The 22,144-nt window shown below is 37.3% G+C and overlaps 1 protein-coding gene and 1 pseudogene across 1 annotated transcript; one reads left to right on the top strand and one right to left on the bottom strand.

Annotated features, from left to right (window-relative positions):
* Positions 1-808: 808 nt before the first annotated feature.
* Positions 809-1,126, bottom strand: LOC107035107 (histone H2A-like 3). Its single transcript, XM_015252163.1, has one exon. It carries the CDS (start codon positions 1,124-1,126, stop codon positions 809-811), a length of 318 nt encoding a protein of 105 aa, XP_015107649.1.
* Positions 1,127-17,198: 16,072 nt separating this feature from the next.
* Positions 17,199-17,311, top strand: LOC116277470 (U6atac minor spliceosomal RNA; annotated as a pseudogene).
* Positions 17,312-22,144: the final 4,833 nt, after the last annotated feature.

The raw sequence follows: 22,144 nt of genomic DNA, 5'->3' as shown, positions 1-22,144 counted from the left end.
GACTTTTATGTAATATTTCTATTTATGTGTTCACAAGATAGGCCAGAAGGATATATTCTACAGGAAGAATTAGCACTATCCAGCTGATAATCCTTGCCTCAAATCCCTTTTTGGAGTGAGGCAGGATATAAATAATAATTAAAATCAACATGGCCATGATGTCTTGTGTATACTTGTTTAATATCTCCTCCATCACTCCTCAATCTTCCTGTAAAAGCCTCTGCCCCATTAAGTTCATGCCAACTGCTATGCAGCCCGCTCCACCCCCCCGTGACTATCACTTTCTGACCTTTAGACCTCCTTTATTATGAATGAAGCTTTCTGTACCTCAGTCACTGTTTCCAGCTCCACCTCAACTACCACCATCATTCTGGGAATTCAACATGCCTAAGAGGCCCCCAGCCAACTTTCTGGTCTCAAGCCCTTACTTCCTCAGAGCCAATAAGGATGTCTTCTTCCCCTCTCCCCACCCCGACCCCAACCAGGTACTCCCCCCGGGACCACTCTCCACACTGTTACCACTAGAAACCGTGCCTCAGAAATCACTGATTCAAGCACCCCCACTGACCACATTCTCTATCCCTGCAACTCTCTGTGGAATCCTCTTGGATGCCCCACAGATAACTTCAACTCAATAGGATTACGACTGAGAGGAGCCAGAGCATGCCCACAGACTTAAATTCTTTAATAACATGTGCAGGTGTTGGCAGCACAGGGCTTCTTCTGCTCTGAGAGGCTTGGGTGCTGCACGAGGTGGTGCGGACTCCTTCCAGGCTCCGGGACCCAGGCACGAGCAGTCCTTTCTGCACTAGAATGTTTCACGAGCCTGAGAATTGGTGTCCTCTTCAAAGAGGTGGCTGAGCTGCAGGTCGTTGTCCGCTGCCTTCTGAATCCTGCAGTTGCTGTGGCTCTTGTTGCCCACCACCTCTAGAACGTTGGAGGTGACATATTTGAGAATGGCAGAGAGGAAAACCTGGGTGGACAAGTTCAGCTGCTGGGCAAAGTGGTTTTCCTGCAGGAGGTGGTCCGCATGGCTCTTAGGGAACAGTGGCTTGTTTTTTGTGGAGCAGGAGAATGTTTGCTTCCTTAGCCAACAGGAGCTCTGACAGCTTCTATTTCCAGACATGATGTTTTGCTCTATTGACCTAGCTCGATTGTTCAGCTGGCCTGAGCCTTTCAAGACACGTCACCGGTGCTCATTCCCACCAACTCTGTCCCTATACTCCAGCCGCTCATTGGTCAGGGAGTAGACTTTGTGACACCATAGACATTGGGATGTCATTGGTGCCCACTGGGCCCTGATCAGTCTTCAGCTTACAAATGTGTGTTAGGTCATCTTAATGACTGGACTAGAACATGACACCAACATACCCACCAGAATGGCTGATAATACTTCATGTGGGTGAGAATGTACAGCAACTAGAATACTCATACATTGTTGAAGTGGAAGAAAGTTACAACCACTTTGGAAAAAAGTCCAACAATTTCTTACAAAACTAACATACACCTACTCTATGACCCAGCCACTTTTCATCTGAGTATTTATTCCAGAAAAATAAAATTATACATACACACACACACATACACAATGTGCACCAGAATGTTTACATCACTTTTATTCATAATAACCCAAACTGGAAATAACTCAGGTGTTCATCAACAGAAAAAAATGGATAAACAAACTGTGGTATATTCATACATTCAGCAATAAACAAAACGAACTATGGAAACACACAATCACATGGATGGATGTCACAGATACTATGCTGAGTAAATAAGCCAGACACAAAAGAGTGCATATTGTATATGTACATGTACATGTATTTGTATATGTATACAAAATTCTAGGCAAGTCAGAATTCTGGTTGCCTTCAAGGTAGAGTAGGGGCAGGAATGACTGTGAAGGGAACTCTCTGGATATAGGTACAGATTACACGGATGTATCCAGTTTTTAAAATTGTGCAGTTGAAATATGTGCATTTTAACATATGCCATTTTTACCTATGAAACAAATGTACAAATATAACAATCAAGTAGCTTGGGAATTGGGCGGGAGACATAGATGAAACAAGAATGGCAGAATGTTGATACTTGTGAAAGTTGGGTGATGGGTACATGGGTTTTCATGATATTACTTTGCTTATTTAGTTTTATGTTTGAAATTTTCTGTAATTAAAATTTCTTTAAAAAAAGGATGAAAGAATGAAAGAAAGAAGACAGCCATTTTTAATTGAAGTATAGTCAATTTACAATGCTGTATTAGTTTCTGGTGTATAGCATAGTGGTCCAGCTATACATACATATATGTTCATTTTCATATTCTTTTTCATCATAGGCTATTATAAGATATTGAATATAGTTCCCTGTGCTATATAGTAGGACCTTGTTGTTTATCTATATTATACACAATAGTGTGTATCTGTTAATCCCAAACTCCTAATTTATCCCTCCCCTCTTTTCCCATTTGGCAACCATAAATTAGTTTTCTATGTCTGTGGGTCCATTTCTGTTTTGTAAATAAGTTCTTTTGTGTCTTTTTTTAAGATTCCACATACAAGTGATATCATATGGTATTTTTCTTTCTCTTTCTGGCTTATTTCACATAGAATGATGATCTCCAGGTCCATCCATGTTGCTGCAAATGGCATTATTTTATTCTTTTTTATGACTGAGTAGTATTCCATTATATATGTGAAATATGCAGTGTATATATATATATACCACAACTTCTTTATCTAGTCATTTGTCAGTGGATATTTAGGTTGCCTCCATGTCTTGGCTACTGTAAATAGTGCTGCTATGAACATTGAGGTGTGCATGTGTCTTTTTGAAATAGAGTTTCCTCCAGATATATGCCCAAGAGTGGGATTGCTGGATCATATAGTAATTCTATTTTTAGTTTTTTAAGGAATCTCCATACTGTTTGTCACAATGGCTGCAGCAAACTGCATTCCCACCAGCAGTGTAGGAGGGTTCCCTTGTCTCCACAGCCTCTCCAGCTTTTATGGTTTGTGGACTTTTTAATGATGGCCATTCTGACTGGTGTGAAGTGACACCTCACTGTAGTTTTACTTTGCATTTCTCTGATTATTAGTGATATTGAGCATTTTTTCACTTGTCTATTGACCATTTATATGTCTTCACTGGAGAAATGTTTGTTTAGATCTTCTGCCCATTTTTGGATTGGGTTGTTTGTTTGTTATTGAGTTGGATGTACTGCTTGTGTATTCTGGAAATTAAACCCTTGTCAGTTGCATTGTTTGCAAATATTTTCTCCCATTCTGTAGGTTGTCTTTTAATTTTGTTTATAGTTTCCTTTGCTGTGCAAAAGCTTATAAGTCAAATTAGATAGCATTTGTTTATTTTTGCTTTTATCTCTATTGCCTTGGGGGACTGCCCTAGGAAAACATTGCTACGATTTATATCAGAGAATGTTTTGCCCTTGTTGTCTTCTAGGAGTTTTATGGTGTCCCGTCTTATGTTGAAGTCTTTAAGCCATTTTGAACTTATTTTTGTGTATAGTGTGAGGGAGCTTTCTAACTTCACCAATTTACATGCAACTGTCCAGCTCTCCCAACACCACTTGCCGAAAAGGCTATATTTTCTCCATTGCATATTCTTAGAAAGTATCCTTGTCTTAGAATCCCCTTTAGTCTACCAGGCGTCTCCAATAATCAGTCAGAAGGGCATGTGAGACAACACCTATTTCCTGTCTTTGGTTGTGGCATATACTGCTGAGTTTGTTACACACACACATACACACACATACAGAGAACTAGAACAACTTACTCCAATATATTAAAGTGTTTGGCTTGAGTGATTTTTACCCTCTCTGTATTTTTCTGTATCTTCCAAATGTAGAATTATGAATATGCATTTTTTTATGATCAGAAAAGTAAACCATACAAAATTTTACAATATCATTTTCATTGAGTTTCTCCTGTATTGTTACTATGGTTTCAAAAATTCAACAGGCTTTAACCACATTATCACTCTCAGGAAAAGCAAGCCTGCTAATCGTATTATTTGTTAGCAAAAAAGCTTTTGCCAAGGTATGAGCCTCCAGGGTCCTTTTTTTGTGAAGATAAAAATGCAATACTGCACAGGAGATCTGCTTATTAGACATTGGGCACGCTCTCTGTAGAACCAAAATAACTCTTCAGAAATTTCCTGCCAAATTCACAGCTAAACTGTTATGCAAATGTAACTACATCTAAATTAAAAGTGCTGAGATGATACAGCCAACAGACTTTGAAGTATGATTGCTTTTGGTGGTGTAGGCAGAAAGGCTGGGATGTTTTAAAGTAAACACGCTGTATCACACTTTATTTTGTTTCCTGTTTTGTTGAGGGTTTATAGTATGCAGGAAAGAAAATATGATAAATGAAAATAAAATCGAGTGAGGCCCTCATAAAACAACCAAAAAACTGGACATGAACTTAATTGTGGATGGAGTCTGTAAGCCTTAGAACCATACATAAAAAAGGGAAGATAGCCTTTGTAGTATATATATTAGAGTCTCATTCTTTAACTTTCTTTTGTTTATGTCTTGCCTCCTCAACTAGATTTTAAAATAGCTTGCTACCAAGAGCAGAGAATCTGTCTTTTACTTCTGGCCACTTGTCATTGGGCTATAAGCTTTAAGAAGTATGTGCCATCTTCTTCTCCGTAGTTATACAGATTGAACCTAGTTCAGTGTCTGAGACACGGTAGGCGCTCCATATTTGTTGAATAAATGAATGACTATTCCCAATAGCATGTTATCTGGTGCCTTGTCTATCCATTAATCCACTTATTCACCCCCTGAATATGACTGAATGTCTGCTATGTGCCAGGCACCCTTCCAGGTGCTGGGGACACGTCATTGAGCAAAGTAACATCCCTCCTCCCGTGGCACTTACATTCTAATGAAAAAATGACCGTCTAGACAATATAACAGAATTTAATTTTTAGTTCTCATTGAATGAAAAATGACATGAAAAATAAATGACAACTTTCCCCCATTTTCAGTGTTATAGTACTAAGCAATTCCTGGGTGCACTGGGTCAACATTTCACTTTTATGGCACTTCACGTTGGTAGATGAATGTGATTAAAAGTGGTTTAAGGTGACAAGTATAAGCACACGTAATTATTGCAATTGGAGGACTTTCCCAGATAATGCATGTAAATTGCTACAGAACATACAGTTCTTCAAGACTGCATCCTGTGAACCAGGAGAGAGATGGTTTCCAATAGAAACAGAGATTCCTTTTATTGACAAAGATGAATTGTTCCACTATGACTCTCCTCTTTCTAATTTCCTGGCTAGTCAAGATCAATCACTGCTCCTTAGACAGTACCCATTTAAGGCTCTGACAAGTGTTATTTTTTTAGAGGCCATTCTTTAAGCTTCTCATTAATGGAAAGCGGTATTGGAGCCTCTATAGCCACTTCTACAGTTTCCTGGCCTTGCTCCGCCTGGGCCTGATATTAACAACAGCTGAAATCATCACATTGTGATATTATGCAAATGTGCTCTGGCAGATTGAGCTAAGAATAGTGCGCATTGGGCTACTTCACTTTATTTGGTGTATAGATCTTTGGCAGTTTTAAATGAAAGAACTTTACAGACATTTAAAAATATCTCTGCATTAGTAATGTCTTTCCTTATGAAGGTTAAATAAACACCTATCTGTGCAATAACTTTAAACTTGCTGAGTTTAAAACTAGAAATTCCAGAAGGAAGGAAAAAAGAGGACATTGGGAAAGCAGATATTAGTGTTTTTCATGATGTCCTTTTGGATGAACTAGAGAGGCCTGGGCTGGATGCCCAGTAGAGCTTGGTGGATTCAGCCCTGGTCGATTTACGGCAGCCAAAAGGTGCTGATTATGGCTCACTGCAATCCTGGAGGGAACTTTCTAGTGTCATACAGCAGAGCTGGAAATTTGGTCTTGTCCTGTTCAACAATTTTTTAATGACTTGGAGGAGGACATTCATAACATATGTATAAAATCTGCTTGTCATAAGAATTTGGCAGGGGCAATGAATGTTTTGCTATGACTTAATCAGGAGCCTTAAAGATCTCTCCAAGCCAGACTTTTCATCTGACTGATACAAATAAATATAACATTTTATATTTATGCTGAGAAAAGCCAGTTCTTATTTTCAGGGAGTTCTTAGTCAAAGATCAGAGAACACTTCTCCTTTGTAGGCTCTAAACTGATTAAGTGATTATTTTCATAAGGCAACAAGTGAAAGATTTTGAACTAAAACAGTGAGTTCTTCAACAAAAGATGATATTAAAGAACAATTAGTTTTTACCTGTAATTGGATTTCAATCCTATTTGTAATGTTTCTTTCTTTAAAAAAAAGTCTGGAAAGTATAAACCCCACCCCTCTTCACCTTCTCAGGAGAACTTAGTTCTTTTGGCATCACCTGTTTATTGCATCTTAGGGAAGTATACATCTGATTCCTACAATCAAGATGATTGATAGTCATAATGTCTAATCACAAGTTTTCTTTTCTCATTTGGGACAGCGAGAAGTGGGCTTCTTCCTCTATACTTAAAAATGACAAAAAAAGCCGACACACATATTGTCTCAGGACAGAAGGCAAGATACAGCATTTTTTGTGGAACACCTCATGTTTTATTCCCTTGTCTCGTAAAGCGTGCAATGCATAAATTATCTTTTGGGAATAGAATGGCCATGTACTGGTAGTACCGCTCTGTAGGAATATGAATGAGAGTTTATTAACCTGTTTTTTTTAAAATAAAAGATTTTCTCATGGAAAAGAGCAAAAGGCTCCTGGCTTGGAAGGACAGGATTGTTCAAGCATCTCCTGGCACAGTACTGAAAGGAGCATATTTGGGAAAAAAATTCATAAGTTTTTCACTTACTGAAAATAGAAATGAGTAAAGTATAAAAATGTAGCTTCCAAAAAAGCTCATGTAGCCTTGGTTTTATTAACCAAAATGAAAGGTCCAAGTAAAAAAAGTAATGTCTCTGCTTTGCTGTATGCTACTCAGAGCACGCTTGTGTACTGTGTTCTGTTCTGGACACTGTTTTGAGAGATTGACAAACAGGAGCATATCCAAATACTGCTACCTTTAGAAAGGATGACTATTCTGGAAGTTGTGTGCTATGGGAAATGGAAGAAGACCTGGAGGGTGTTTATTCAAGAGAAGAAAAGACTAAGGGAGAACGCAGAGTGAGCTTCAGGTGTTGAAGGCCCTGTGGCAAAGGAGGAAAGGAGTCATTCTCTGGACACTACGGATTAAAAGCAGGACTAAGGAGCTGAAGCTTCAGGGAGGCAAAGTGTGGTTCAATTCAAGAGGGATCCATGTAGTAGGACTCTTCAAAAATGGTACGGGCTACCCTGGGAGACAGAGATGTCCCTATCAGTGATGGTGTTCAAGCACATTAGGAATGTGTCTGAGGTGGGAATCTCAACATCAGATGGGGTGGGAGCAAATTAGTACTATGGTATCTCCCAGGCCTAATATTCTAAACTTGGGCAATGACATTAGGCACTTAGTTTTGAACATTAAAATAATCTTCCATTTTTACCTATCACCTTATATCTAATCTGTTCATTAGCTCTCTGGACTCTGCCTTTGCAAAGTGTTCTGGCATCATTCTTGTAATATTATTCCACAGTGATCTGAATATCACAACTTTCTCCAAATTGAAAAGATTTATCCAAATGAAAATGGGCACATTCTTCCTGGAGGGTTGTTGGCAAAAATTGTTGACAATGATGGTTAAATGTTTTGTTCCGTCTCTGTACACACAATATCTTTGCAATGTAACTTTGCACAACTTCTATGAAGAGGTGGCTGATTTTCTTACTCCTTTCATCTTGGATGCTATGGGTTTTCTTTGACCAGTAGAATGTGGCAGAATTCATATTCTGTGACCTCTGAGTCTAGGTCTTAAGAAAGTTTTCGGATTCTGTTCTCACTTGCTTGTATTGCTGCAACCTTGTGAATCAGCCTGCGCTAATTTTGAGATTGAGACACCATACGGAGAGAGATCATATGATGAGAAAGAGGGGCCTAGCCATCCCAGCCCTTAGTGCTGGAGCCCCCAACAGACTGAAAATGCCTCAGTGGGTCCAATGGGCATCATGCGGAGCAGAGATGAGCCCGGCCACCTGAGCCCTGCCCAAATTGCCAACCCGTGAAATCATGAGCAAATAAATGACTGTTGTTTGATAGGGCAGTCTGTTTTGCAATAATAGAAACTGATATGTGCTTTTATGCAGCAAATTTTGCTTCTCAAAATAACCCTATGCAAGAGATATGTACACATATGGCCACTACAGTGTTTCTAATAAGGATCAAAATAGAAAACAAAAAAGGACTGGTTTAAAAATCATGGCATATTCATGTCATGGAATACTCCATAACACTGAAAAGGAATCATGTGGTTCTTTATTTACATGTATCTAAGGCATGTTGTTAAATGAAAAAGCAATGTTCACAACAGTGTGAATAGTTAATCACATCTACGCCAATAGACAAGTCTAGGCATACATGTATATATTGTAAACACATGGACACCTTCCAGAAGGATGCACAAGAAACTATTAACGGTAGGTAGCTATGGAGTGGGGCTGAAAGTTGAGGAGAGGAAGAGGACTTTACACTTTCTGTGAGCCCAGAAAGTCAGCTTGTAGATTCTCAAGTAACTGATAAGTAACTTAAAAATATTCCTTCAGAGAAACTCAGCTTTGAGGCTAACACAAATACCATAAGCACAAATTAATGACAAATAATTGGCAGATCTGACACATTTCTTTTTTCTGATACAAGCTCTTAGCTACATTACAAGGTAAAAACCATGACCATCTATTAGATGTGACCAAGAGTTAGCTAGAAGAAAAAGAAAAGTCAACTCCAGAGTTTCCAATGCATGAAATCATGATACTCATTCCAATACTTTACCCAAATTCCTTTAACAATGATGAAAGTTTGAAGCCTCTGCTGAAGATTCTCACTTATTAATAAACTACAAAATTTCACACACCGCTTAGACCATATTTGTTCATTTGCCATGAAAAAAAAATGACTGAAATAATATATGAGGAAAACATTATAATAAAACAGGAAAGAATTTCTTGTCAGAAACTACTGTTGGAAGATGCATAAAACTTATTGTGGCAACACAATATCATGAAGGATTCTCAAAGTCATTTTGCTGAATGAAAGAAGCTAGAAACAAGGGTCCCCACTGTATAATTCCATGTATATGAAACTCTAGACATTCTAAAAAAGCAGATTAAAAACATTAATGTTGCCTGGGGCCAGGATCAGAGGTAGGAGTGACTTGGCAGATGGGCTCAAGAGCTTCTTGGGATGATGGAAATGGTCTGTATCTTGGTTGTGCTGGTGGTCGCATGGCTGTGTGCATCTATCAAAACTTGTACCTTGAATGGAGTTAGTTTATTGTATGTAAATCATATCTAATTAAATTAACTAAAAATAAATATCAGAAAATATACTCAAGTGAGTACATGAGAGGGAAACTAAGCAATGTGTTAGATGTGGAAGATACAGTGTTGAGCAGAAAGATGGCTTAGTCTTGCATGTTGGTTATAGGTTATCCAGGGAGTTGGCTAGAAATAAAATAATCACAGAGCTACTCCAAAAACAAAGACTGGGAAGGAAAGTGGAGGTTCTAGGAGAGCCTATACTGAAAGAACTTGCCCTAGCTTGTGAAGTCAGGGAAGGAAGGTTGGAAATGGCTCAGATAGATGCAGAACTACAAACTTCCATAAACTTCATAAGCTATACCTCTAATTTAGTACATGGCACAAACTTTTAGTGTAGGATTGTTATGCATGGATATCTTCACTCCCTAACTAAGCAAAAAGAGTCTGGAGTAACTGGAGTCTGAAGCCCATATTATATTTCTCTTTGTATCCCCCTCTGACAGTACTGAGAGAATAGTATACATGGTAGGCATTTCATATTTACCAGTTGACTAATTTGCCTGCATGCCAAAGAGAATAGAGGTTTTCAGTGTTCCCTCCTAAGAGAACTAGTGGATAGGGGAAAAAACGAATGGAATGCCTGGCGATCTGCCCTCATCTCCCCATCCCTTTCTTTCTTTTTTTGTTAACTGAAGTATAGTTGATTTACAATGTTGTGTTAATTTCTGTTGTAAGGCAAAATGATTCAGTTATACATATATATATATATATATATATTCCTTTTTATATTCTTTTTCATTATAGGTTATTACAAGGTATTGAATATAGCTCCCTGCGCTATACAGGAGGTCCTTGTTGTTTATCTTTTCTATATACAGTAGTTTGTATCTCCCCATCCCTTTCTGAAGCCATACACACCATGCCTTTTGCTGTGGCTGGCTGTCCCCCAGCCTGCTCTTCAGACACACTGGGGGAATTTTTAAAGTATCTCAGCCTTGTTCACCCAGGCATTTTCATTTTAGTTTTTCACTTCATAAATTTAATTTGTGCTTTAAAACCTGACTTTTGCCCTCTAACTCAATCAAACAATTCAGTCACTTTGACAGCCATGGCAAAGGCTCAAGAAATATGTATCAATCAGTTGAAATGTCAACCTCAGCCCATAAAAGGGCTTGCTCTATTGTCCTAGAGCACAAATTCAGTGCCTATCTGAAACTGAGCTGAAAATAATTCTCCCAAAGTTGTGCTGTGGGTGCCATCTTTAAACAGCTCAGATTTAACTGTTACCACATATAGCTTTTAACAGCCAGTATTTTGGATTGTAACGGCAAGTCTACATGTCATCTGTCTTAACATGCTGTTTCAGGTCACTGTTTGGTCAGGTAGCTCTATTGTGTGAAAATTGGCCATTAGCACGGCTAAAAATAGAAAATTGACTCTTCTATAGATATATGACTTTAGAGGTATAGGGATATGAAAATGGTTGATGTCCTAGAACAAAGAGAATATCTCATAGACTTGAAGAAAGAATCTCCCAGGAAATGCTGGGGATTTTTTAAAAAGCTACCAGCAAGCAGACAAACCGTAAATGGGATTGCCCTCAGCATGACTGTTGATTACTTTATAGACTGCTCATTCAATTAAAAGGCTCTTGATGGTAGCTCTACTAACTCAGCTTTGTTCTTTACAAAAAGAAAATTAAGGAAAAGCAATGGAATATTTTGTGAAGCCAATATTTATGCAAATTGTGGTGTGACAGTTATTTCTGATGTAAACAAGGGCATGAAAACTAAGAAAAGGATTGAATTAGTCTACAGACTGTAGTTCTATACCAAACATCGTCCTTGTCCCTTAAAATAGAGCATCCCTTCAGTCCAAAGCCACTGTGCTTTAGAATACTGACAGGACATGTTCCAAGTTAATATAGAGGGAAATCATAGACCTCCAGAACTTCAAATCAACGAACATTGCACCACCAAAACTGCATCGATGAATCATGTTATGAGGTGTAGCGTATGCTGTGGCAGATTGGCTATTATTCATGTCACTGTGCTGTATTAGTCCTGATATTGAAAAGAAGACATGAAATATAAAGGCAGCCATTTCTGCATGTAAGGAATCAGAGTGATGGTGTAATAGGAGAAATTGTAAGTAAAAAATGGCAACAGCCAATTAGCATGAATAATTAACTTTCCTAGGACACCCCAGGAGCCACAGGAAGCCAGAATTTGCTTAGCTACCTTTATGTTATAGATAATTATTTTCTTAGCCACTTTGCAATGTGTCAAGGGCTTTATTCCTTTCAAAATGTTACTTATTTGTCCTTACTGTTTCAATACGGAAGATTTCCTTTGCTTGAAAAGTGTTCTTGCTTCTGTTATCTTGTTTAGTCCTTACAACAGCCCTGAGAAATTAGCAGGAAAGATGTTATCCTATTGTATAGATGAGAAGTAGAAGCCCCTAGAAATTACATACTTGTCTAATGTCATCAGCTAGTATGTGGATGAGCAGGGACTCAAACTTACATCCACTGACTCCAAATCACTTTGTGGATCAGCTCCTCTCCCCCTTGCTCTTTTTTTTAACATCTTTAATATAGTTATCAAAATACATTTGCTTTGTGGGGGGAGGGTATAGCTCAGTGGTAGACTGAGTGCTTAGCATGCACGGGGTCCTGGGTTCAATCCCCAGTACCTCCATTTATGAATGAATGAATGAATGAATGAATGAATAAATAAATTTAATTACCCTCATACACATACAGAAAAATGTGCTTATAAAAAAGGCATTTGCCCTGATTCCTGGGTTTTGAAAACTTTCAAAGGCATTTAGTACATGGGTTTGATTTTGTGGTTGCAGAATGATCAATATGAGATCAGGGAGAGTCTGAACTTTGTTCTTGCACAAGATGAAGCCTACAGTGTTGTACCTGGGCTGTAATCCTGGCCTTTGGTCTACAGCGTGTTGAATGACAATATCCCGGGGGGGAAACCAAAATTGAAGCCAGATAAACATACAATCCAACCAAAGGTTCTAAACAAGAGAGTGAGGCAGGTGAGTAGAATCCAGGGATGAAGAAGTGGAACAGGGACCTGCAATAGAGAACCAGAGCAAATGGATGATGGAGAGTTGAAGGTGGAGCTTAGGGAAATTTACTAAGCCTCTTTTCAGTGTACAAGTAGCTTTGGCAATGAGTGGGCGAAAAGTTTTTAAGGGTGTCATGCTGGCTCAGATACACAAGTTGAACCTTGAAATGATTTCAGAATGTGAGATAGCAAGGCACCTATTTCTTTCCTTATGGAATCCAAAGGGGAAATGAATAGATGCTTGATTTTATTTAAGGACATATGACTTAAAACTTATTACACTGTATAGCACAGGGAAATATACACAAAATGTTATGATAACTCACAGAGAAAAAAATGTGACAATGAGTGTGTATATGTCCATGAATGACTGAAAAATTGTGCTGAACACTGGAATTTGACACAACATTGTAAAATGATTATAAATCAATAAAAAATGTTAAAAATAAAATAAAATAAAATAAAATTTGGAACCGAAAAAAAAAACTTAACATATTTCTAAATTATTATTTATTGAACCTTTATGTAGAATTAATTGTACATTAGCCAGTCAAGTTTAAAGAATCATTTTGTGGGGGGAGGATATAGCTCAAGTGCTAGAGCACATGCCTAGCATGCACGAGGTCCTGGGTTCAATCCCCAGTACCTCCTCTAAAAACAAATAGATAAATAAATAAACCTAATTACCCCCCCAAATAACAAAAATAAGATAAATTAAAAAAAACCAAAAACCAAAAAAAATCATTCTATCCTTCCTATAATTTGCTATTATGCAAAATCACAAGAAAAATATAATATCTGAGACACAGTTAAAATTGGATTATAGTGGGGGAGGGTATAGCTCAGTGGTAGACTGCATGCTTGGCATGCACGAGGTCCTGGGTTCAGTCCTCAGTACCTCCATTAAAGATAAATAACTAAACCTAATTACCCTCAGCCCTCAAAACAAAAATTAAAAACAAAAAAGCCCCAAATTTAAAAATTGATTATAACCATTAAAGAGATTAATTGACCAGGAGAATAAAAAAGAACACTTTAAATAGGACAATAAAACCATATCCTTTCCAGTGATTTATGACTTCTAAAGAACATATTTGATAGTTAGGGAAATGCAAGGCGTAGCTCAAAAGTACTGACTGGCATCCTGATAAGCCACCTATTTCCAGGAAATCATTACCTCTGTGGGCTCCGCAGAGGAATTATAGAGAGGTTACAAGTGTATTCAGTTTGCATGTGTGAAAACTTTTTAGTAATTCCTATGAAGAGATCATCGTGAATTTAAAGAAGGGAATTTGAATTCAGTTCATTTGTAAAGTGCAGCAAGAATGCGGTAGTATTTTCTCAGACTAGCTGAACCAAAATTAAACTTTTCCAATGACTCAGGATGTTTTTGGCCAGAATGACTGTTTCTCATTAAGTGCCTGTGCCAGCCTTTTTCCAGTGATGCACTGTGTTTAGTTGTCAGCCTTGAGCATACATGACCTTAGTGTTGTGATTTAGGTGACATGATCTAGGTAATAAAATGAGACTGCTGAAACGGTAGGAATACAAATAAGAAAATCTAAGTGATATTTTCTATTTTAACTATGAGAACCATGGCACTCAGACTAAATCGTGACCCATCTATACTGTAAAAATTCATTTCCAGAAAAAAAAAGTAGAAAATTCAGTTAAAGAGCTAAGTATTAATTTAGACCATATGAAATAACCAATCAATAATCAATCATTTTTTACCAAGAGAAACTGATTTCTCATGGTACATCATGATATTATAATCATAGTTCACTGTATTGTATCAATTATGTATTAATTCAGTTCACTCCAAGTAAGCACCTATACTGTGCCGGGATTTGTAGGAACATAACAACTCTAAGGAAAATCTCATAAGAACAAGTGAAGGATGGAACCCAAAGCAGGAAAGAATGGTTTCTAACAGAAGGATAAAAAAAAGTCTTCATGGAGGAGTTGAATTGGTCTTGACTTTGGATATAGAGACATGAGAACAAGACTGCAGATAGAAGAGGGAAGGTCTGCAAAGACAGGAATGTACTGGGATCATCTCTAGAACAGAGAGCTATTAAGTAGGTCTATCCTACTTCCAAAGTTCATAAGAAGATCAGTCCATGCTGTTGAGGACATGGAATAACATGCTAACTAGTTTAGGCTTTATTCTGTAGGTCTTAGTCTGTGGATCTAGTAAAGGTGTTTGAGCAAGTGCATGGCATGATTAGGGCCTTGTATTAAGAAATCGCTCTGGTGGTGTGGAAAAAAGAGAACCCTTCTACACTGTTGGTGGGAATGTAAATTGGTGCAACTGCTATGGAAAACAGTATGGAGGTTCCTTAAAAAACTAAAAATAGAGCTACCACATGGTCCTGCAATCCCACTCCTGGGCATATATCCAGAAAAGACAAAAACTAACCATCAATATTGCGGTTTTACGATTAAAAGGACTTGGTGACTACCTATATAAGACGTGGTTCAAGATGATAGAGAGTAACTGTGTAATACCATTAAACAAAATGAGGAGATCAGAAGAGGTAGCATATTGGATAGGAGTTTATGAGGTAGTAGTGAGTTTAATTTAAAAAACATTGAGTTTAAGGAATCTAAAGAACATTTACCTGAAAATGTTCTTTAGATTCACCCAGGACTTGGTAAGGTTTGATCTGGAGCCTAGATGAAAGATGAGTGCTGGAGAGGGAAGTGCAGGAGGTGAATACAGAAAAGGAGAGATGGTGAGTATGTTTGGAGGAAAGAACCACAGGAGAGTAATGGAATCAAAGAGGTGGTAGGGACAAGTTTGACTTAAAATCATGGGGAGATGTTTCTTTCTTTAAAATACAAAAAGAAATGAGGGAGTAAATGAACAAAGAGAGGACTTCAGAAGTGGAAGGGAAGGACCTTTGGGGAACTTACCAAAGATGGCTTTGATTTTCTTGAGTCTTCTCTGTAAAATTTGAGTTCAGATTAAAAGGAGTTAAGGAAGGATTCAGTGCTTGACATGTGTAGGAAATGTTCAGAAGTCTCCACTCCTCACATGTCATACCAAGAAACTGATGAGAAATATTCAAATAGCTTTCTCTGGGAAGCAATTCAACTTATTAACAAACACTGCCAAGATATATCTTCTAATGAAAAAAAGTCACTATAAGATAATGATAGAATTAAGAAAAATAATCTGTTCAAATCTAACTAATTTCAATTTACATCTTAAGTGATTTTTTTGGAGTGATATTTCTAAATTTTTCTGTTAAAAAATTCTTTTTAATGATGCTTCGTTTATTTTTCATTTTTTCACACATCATGTAATTTTTCCATCCATCTTTTCTTATACTATTTATGATGCAATTAAAAAATAAATTCTTTTCTGATTTTAATCATTTAAAAATTACCAGACTTCACTTTTATAACACAAACTTATGATATTAATCTCTTCCTGATTACCACATTCCTCAAGAACCCAGGCAATTGATTTCAAGTTGTTTGGATGGAATGGGGCACTGAAAAATGGTAATCTAATTTTTTTAGTGGTAGTTAGATTGCTCTTCCACCCTTAAATGATCTGTCACAAAGTTTTTGAAAAGTCCATTGGAATTACCCAGCTTACTGCATTAATTTTAAGTAATTGAGCTTCAGAAATGTGTGGCATGTTTCTTACTTCCCTATTACTGCTGCAGAGGAAGAATTTGTTAAGACTTTGACACTTTACCATAGGGCAATAGTGAACTTAACCTATGTTGCCATGGTTACTCTTGGTCAATTTAAAAAAATATCCAGAAATCACAATTTGTGCCAATGAATAATATTATCGATCATTAACAGATTCAACACTTTTCTGCTGCTTTTTTTTCTTTCTGAGTGAAATTATTGCACCTAATAAGTATTAAATAAATAGTTATTGAATGGTGCAGACAGCTAAGAAAACCAATTCAGTGGGTTAAAATGATACACTTACTTCTATAATAATACATCATAAAGCCTTGAATCTGAAAAGTAATTCAGAGATCATTTACTGCAAATCTTCTCATTTCACAGATGGGAAAAATGATGCACAGGGGTAGAAAGGGACTGCTTAAGATCACACAGACAATAAGTGATCAGAATACATAAACATGACTCTTTCTCATATAACAAAATGAGGCCAGGATTTTATTTTATTTTTCAGAAAAGCTATGGAAAAACATGAAAAAATGGTAAGATCTCCCTTAACAGAAATGTTATTGATATATAGAATATATAGCTGTGAGCTCTAGGAACTCTGAGATGAAGTTTAGAGAGAAACAATGTAAGTCATATCTGAGTAACTGCAAATATCGGCCTACAGTCAATCTAATCAGCTTGGCTGTCTTACTGATGGAGATAGATTAAAGCTGTTCATACAATGTAATACTAAGGTATAAGTCTCTTTGGGGCAGATACAGTGTAATCTATTCAATACAAATGTGTGTATATGAAAATGAATGACACCATTCTTACTTTCAAGGAGCATTTTGTGTACCCCACCACACTGAATACAGTAAATTTCCTGGCTTATTGATTGCCTTGGCGTTCCTCTATCCCTTTTCCCCAAATGATTGCTGTGGTTTGCAATTTGATGGGTTTATATTGCAGATTTGGATCTTGGTTTGCCTGTAAGAAATATGCCTTTGATCACATATTCATATATCTTACAGTTTACACAGTTGGCCTTTGTGTGTTAAGATAAAAGAGAATGTTAGCAACCCCTAAGAAAAGGACACAAGTGATCCTAGTAGCCTTTTTTAACACAATGGTTTCAAGGCAGTGGTTTTGGAAAGTAAATTCAGGAGGCAAAGCAGTACCCCTGAGTTACAGTATCCCCATGGTAAACTTTGATGAGGAGAGTAATTTTCAAAAGCTTTTACAGGAGGAGAACCTTTTATTTTTTAAACAAAAATTTGTATAAAATGTTCTCATATAAAACAGATAAAAGAGTAGTTATATAAAGCAGATAAAAGAGAAACACTCTGAATGAGTCAGAAGTCAGGGGGCTTGGCATCTCACCAGCTAGGCTTACTCTTTCCTCCTCTCATTTTATCAATGAAGAGAATTCCAGAGAACTAAAAATGAACTGCCCTAAAATTCATTGTTGATAAGTGATACAACCAGAACTGGATTCTAGATCTTTTCCTACTCTACCGTATTGCCTCAGGAGTATTGAATTTACTAGGAATCTATACTATTGTAGACTCATTGGAAGGTATGATAAGAAGCTAAAGATTCAAAGTCTTCTTTGAAGGAATTTGCGATCATAGTATGGAGATGAAACAAAATTGTGTTTATTCAAAAAATGTTTGCTGAACATTTGCTACTTTTGATGCAGTAGGAATTTAAAGGCTAATAAGAGCACAGGCCTTCGAGAAGCTCATAGGACTAATGGAGAATGTGATTGACTGAATAATTGGGGGTGGGGCAAAGATATCCAGGTCCTAATCCCTGGAGCCTGTGAATGTTAACTTATATGGTAACAGGAGCTTTGTAGATGGGATTAAGTTAAGAATCTTGAGTGGGGGAGATTATCCTGGATAATCCAGATGGACCATTAATATAATTATAAATGTCCTTAAAAGAGGAGGCAGATTCTACTAAAGAAGAGAGAAGATGACGTGACAACCACAGCAGAGAGAGACATATTTGAGGTTGTTAGGCTTTGAAACATGAAGGAAGGGGTCACAGGCCAATGAATTCAAGGAATTCAGAAGGCCTCTAGAAGCTGGAGAAGAAAAGGAAATGGATTGTCCCCTAGAGCCTCCAGAGGGAAATTGGCCCTGCTGACATCTTGATTTCAGCTTAGTGAAATTGATTTTAGACTTCTGGCCTCCAGAACATACAGTTCATAGAATACATCTGTGTTGTTTTAAGCCTTCAATTTTGGGGTAATTTGTTACAGCAGCAATAGAAAATTATTACAGGTAGGTACTCACATAACCATGTAACCAAGCAGGACCCTATTGGCATCATTGGTGACCATCTGATATCTGTAATGGTATTTATAACTGCTCAACTGTATAATGGTTTAAAGGGTTTTTCTCATGCTCTTGCTGATCAGGGTTAGGCTGGAGAGAAGAGAGGCTTGGGTGATCCACCCAACCCCCTCATGGTGCTACACGCAGCAATTATGCTCAGTGCCCCACTTTTGCCCCTAGTGCCCTGCTTTTGACCCTAGTGTCTTCCTCCTGACCCCAACACCTCAGAAAGGGCAGCTGGGTGTTTTGTGCATCTTGTTGTTCATAACTGTCCCCAACTGTGCATGTCTGTAGTTATTTTTAGCCCCTTATTATTTCTTTGTTTTCTGTTGTTGGAGGTGCAGGTCTCAGCCTACAGCAAGAGGTCCCAAGCCTCAGCCTGTCTAAAATGCTAGATGCATCTATCAACCTGACTTTAAATTGCACAAGTTTTTTTTCTGGAGCAACTTTCCACAGACCCCCTACCTATGCACCCTTTATTCTAGACACAAGACTATTAGAAGAATCCCAAAGCCAGAGGTGAACTTCATACCCAGCAAAGGGAAGGGGACATCTGCAAAAACAAGAACAACTTAGTAATAATTTATTTACCTTCTATGGAAACTAGCTCTGCTCCTTGAATTCTTGAACTTTTACCAAAAAACCCCCTGCCTTCTCTCCCTGACAGGCTCACAGTATTAGAGGCATTTGGCCAATGTGCCCTCCTTTGCCTGGCAAAGAAATAAAGCTACCTTTTCTACTTCATCCAAAACTGTGTCCTTGAGTCTCAATTCGGTAAGGGGGTATGGAGTCTGTTTCAGCAATAACCGGATAATAAAGTGAAATGTGAGTGCTCACTTTGGCAGCACATATACAAACCTAGAGTGACAGAGAGAAAGATAGCATGAAACAGAAACATGAAATGTTTCATAGTAGGGAATGATTTGTTCTAGAAAAATTAGCTCCCTACATGAAAATTAAGTAAATGTGGATTTCTATCTCTCACTATATACAAAAATCCTTTCTAGGTGGCTTAAAAGTCTAAAGTGAAAAGCCAAACATTTATTAATCTTCTAGAAGAAATTTCAGGAAACCATCTTAATGATTTTAGAGTAGATGAATAGTTTTTTAAGAAGACAAGGAAAGCATACACTATAAAAGGAACAACTTGATAGACAGAACCACTGTAATTTACAACAAATTTAACAGAAAAATACAGTTTTAAGTAAAAAAGAAAAACACAGCCCACATTGGGAGAAAATATTTGCAATGCACATAACTGAAAGCAGGATTAGTATCCATAATATGTAAAGAAATTTTAAAAATTAGTAAGAAAAATATTGCTCCAGTAGAAGTTATGAAATAAATTCGGAGTTTGGGATTAACAGATACACACTACTATATATAAAATAAACAACATGGACCTGCTGTATAGCACAGGAAACTATATTCAATTTCTTGTAATAAGCTTCAATGGAAAAGAATCTGAAAATATATGTATATATGTATAACTGAATGGCTTTGCTGTACGTCTGAAACTGAAATTATGAATCAACTACACTTCAATAAAAAATAAAATTATAAAGGATGTTTTGAAAGTCTGATTCTAGCTCATGATATGGTGACTCCAGAGAGGGGACTGAAGGAATGAAAATTCTACCCTCCATTCAATTTCCTTCTGATGCTCCCTGTGTGAAACCAAATGAAAGTCAAAGACAAGGGAACCCTTTGTTGTCCTGCATAGAGTTCAACCCCCTGGATCACATAGCAGAATAGAAAACGATGAAGCATGGATCTGGGTGGCACAAGAACCATCAAAATTTTAAAGTCTAACCATACTAAGTGTTAGAGAGTATGTAGACCAAGGGCAAATCTCATACAATTCTGATGGGAGTGTAAATTTCTACAAGGGCAATTTGTCAATATTTATTAAAGTTTAGCTCACCTCATGCCTCAGCAATTTCACTTCTACATATATGCTCTATGGAAAAATATATACACATGCAGCAAAAGGCAAGTTTGGGAAAGTTCATAGTATAATTGTCTTAAAATATTTTTTGAAAAAAATAATTTACCAATTAGAAAAATTGATGACTACACTGTAGTATACTTAATACAATGTGGAGGAATCTCACAAACAACGTTGAGTAGAAGCACACATCACAGAAAGATAATTCCAGTATAATTCCATATAAGGTTTTAAGAACATGCTAAATAATACCATATGATGTATAGCTCTACATCTAGGTATAGTTAAATGATATAGAGCTGTATGGAATAATGGATGTCAATTCAAAAAAGTATTCACCTCTGAGAGTTAGAGAGGGGGATGTAATATGGGAGGGGTCCCAAGGAGGCTTCAATATATTGATGATGCCATGGTGAGTAAATAAATGATCAAAATATCATTTTACTCAATTTCATGTTGGGTATATTGCATAATGCTCTTTAAAACAAGAAGTGTGACCGATGCTAGAAAAGAGGTATGCCCAGGGACCTCTGGGATCACAGAGGAGGGACCCATACCCTAGACTGGTGGAGGTGGTCAGGGAAAAATTGCTGGATGATCTAGCATTAATCATATGGCATAGACCACCATAAGATCTCTGGGAGCTCAGTGTTGGAGAAATCAGTGTAGGGTGGGATCAACATTAAGGAACTAGACTTTAAAGCAAGCATTGCTTGCTTGGTGAGAACAGTAGTTGGAAATAAGCTAGCTAAGTCAGAGAAAGGGGGTACAGGCACATTTCTAGAGACAGCTGGACAGTATTTCAATGCAAGGAATGCATTTTAGTCAGCAGGGCTTTAGGTTGTGTTCATTTAGAAACTAGAATTTCTCTCAGGAAAATGTATACTCAGTCCATACAGAACAGCTCAAGGTAAAGGAATTTGTTTGGTTATATGGTATGGCTATAATCCCTTAAATTTGTTTTGTGCTCTGTTGTTTACAAACCTTGTAAATCCTCACAGCCCTGAGAGGTGGGCAGCATTCTCCCCATTTTATAGAGGATTAATCAAAGCCTGAGTGAGAGAGGTACAATGATCTCCCTGAGGTTAACTAATAAGTGATGGGGTCAGGCCTAGAACCATTTATTCCAATTTCAAGTTCAATATTTATTCTACTCCCCTCTGCCTATTCCACATTTTCACAGCTGAAGTTAGATCAACATTTAGAACACATTCTCTTACATAAGCACAAATCAACTGAAGAGCTTTTTAGCAAATTTGAATGGGTGAGAATGCTCACAGACACATTGCTAATAATTTATTTGTACAAGGCAATGATTTATTGTAGTGGGGCAAACTGCTCAATCTCTTGGGAAGGGTAAGTAATTGAGATATTCCAATATGTATAATGTTTTTCAAAGTACACAATCTGATTAAAACTGTATTCGTCTAGTAATAAATGGTTCACAGGTTACATTTCTTCTATTAGACTAGGAATTCTATAAATGAAGTCAATGAAATAAAGCTGATGAGTTTTGTTAATAGAGTGGTCATGAAAATTGTCTTTTGGCCACTAGGCTGTAGAATTTTTAAATAGAGCCTAGAAAAACTGTTAGAAATGTGTCTAATTTACCCTTCCTTTTTCCTCCCATCAGCGCATCAATAAGCCTATCTAAGAGCCCACAGAAGGGACAAAGCATGATCTCAGTGTAGTTGTAGATGACTGA

This window comes from Vicugna pacos, chromosome X (genome assembly GCF_048564905.1).
Source record: "Vicugna pacos chromosome X, VicPac4, whole genome shotgun sequence".
NCBI lineage: Eukaryota > Metazoa > Chordata > Mammalia > Artiodactyla > Camelidae > Vicugna > Vicugna pacos.
The sequence above is the reverse complement of the archived record's forward strand: the minus strand, read 5'-3'. Positions and strand labels throughout refer to the sequence as shown.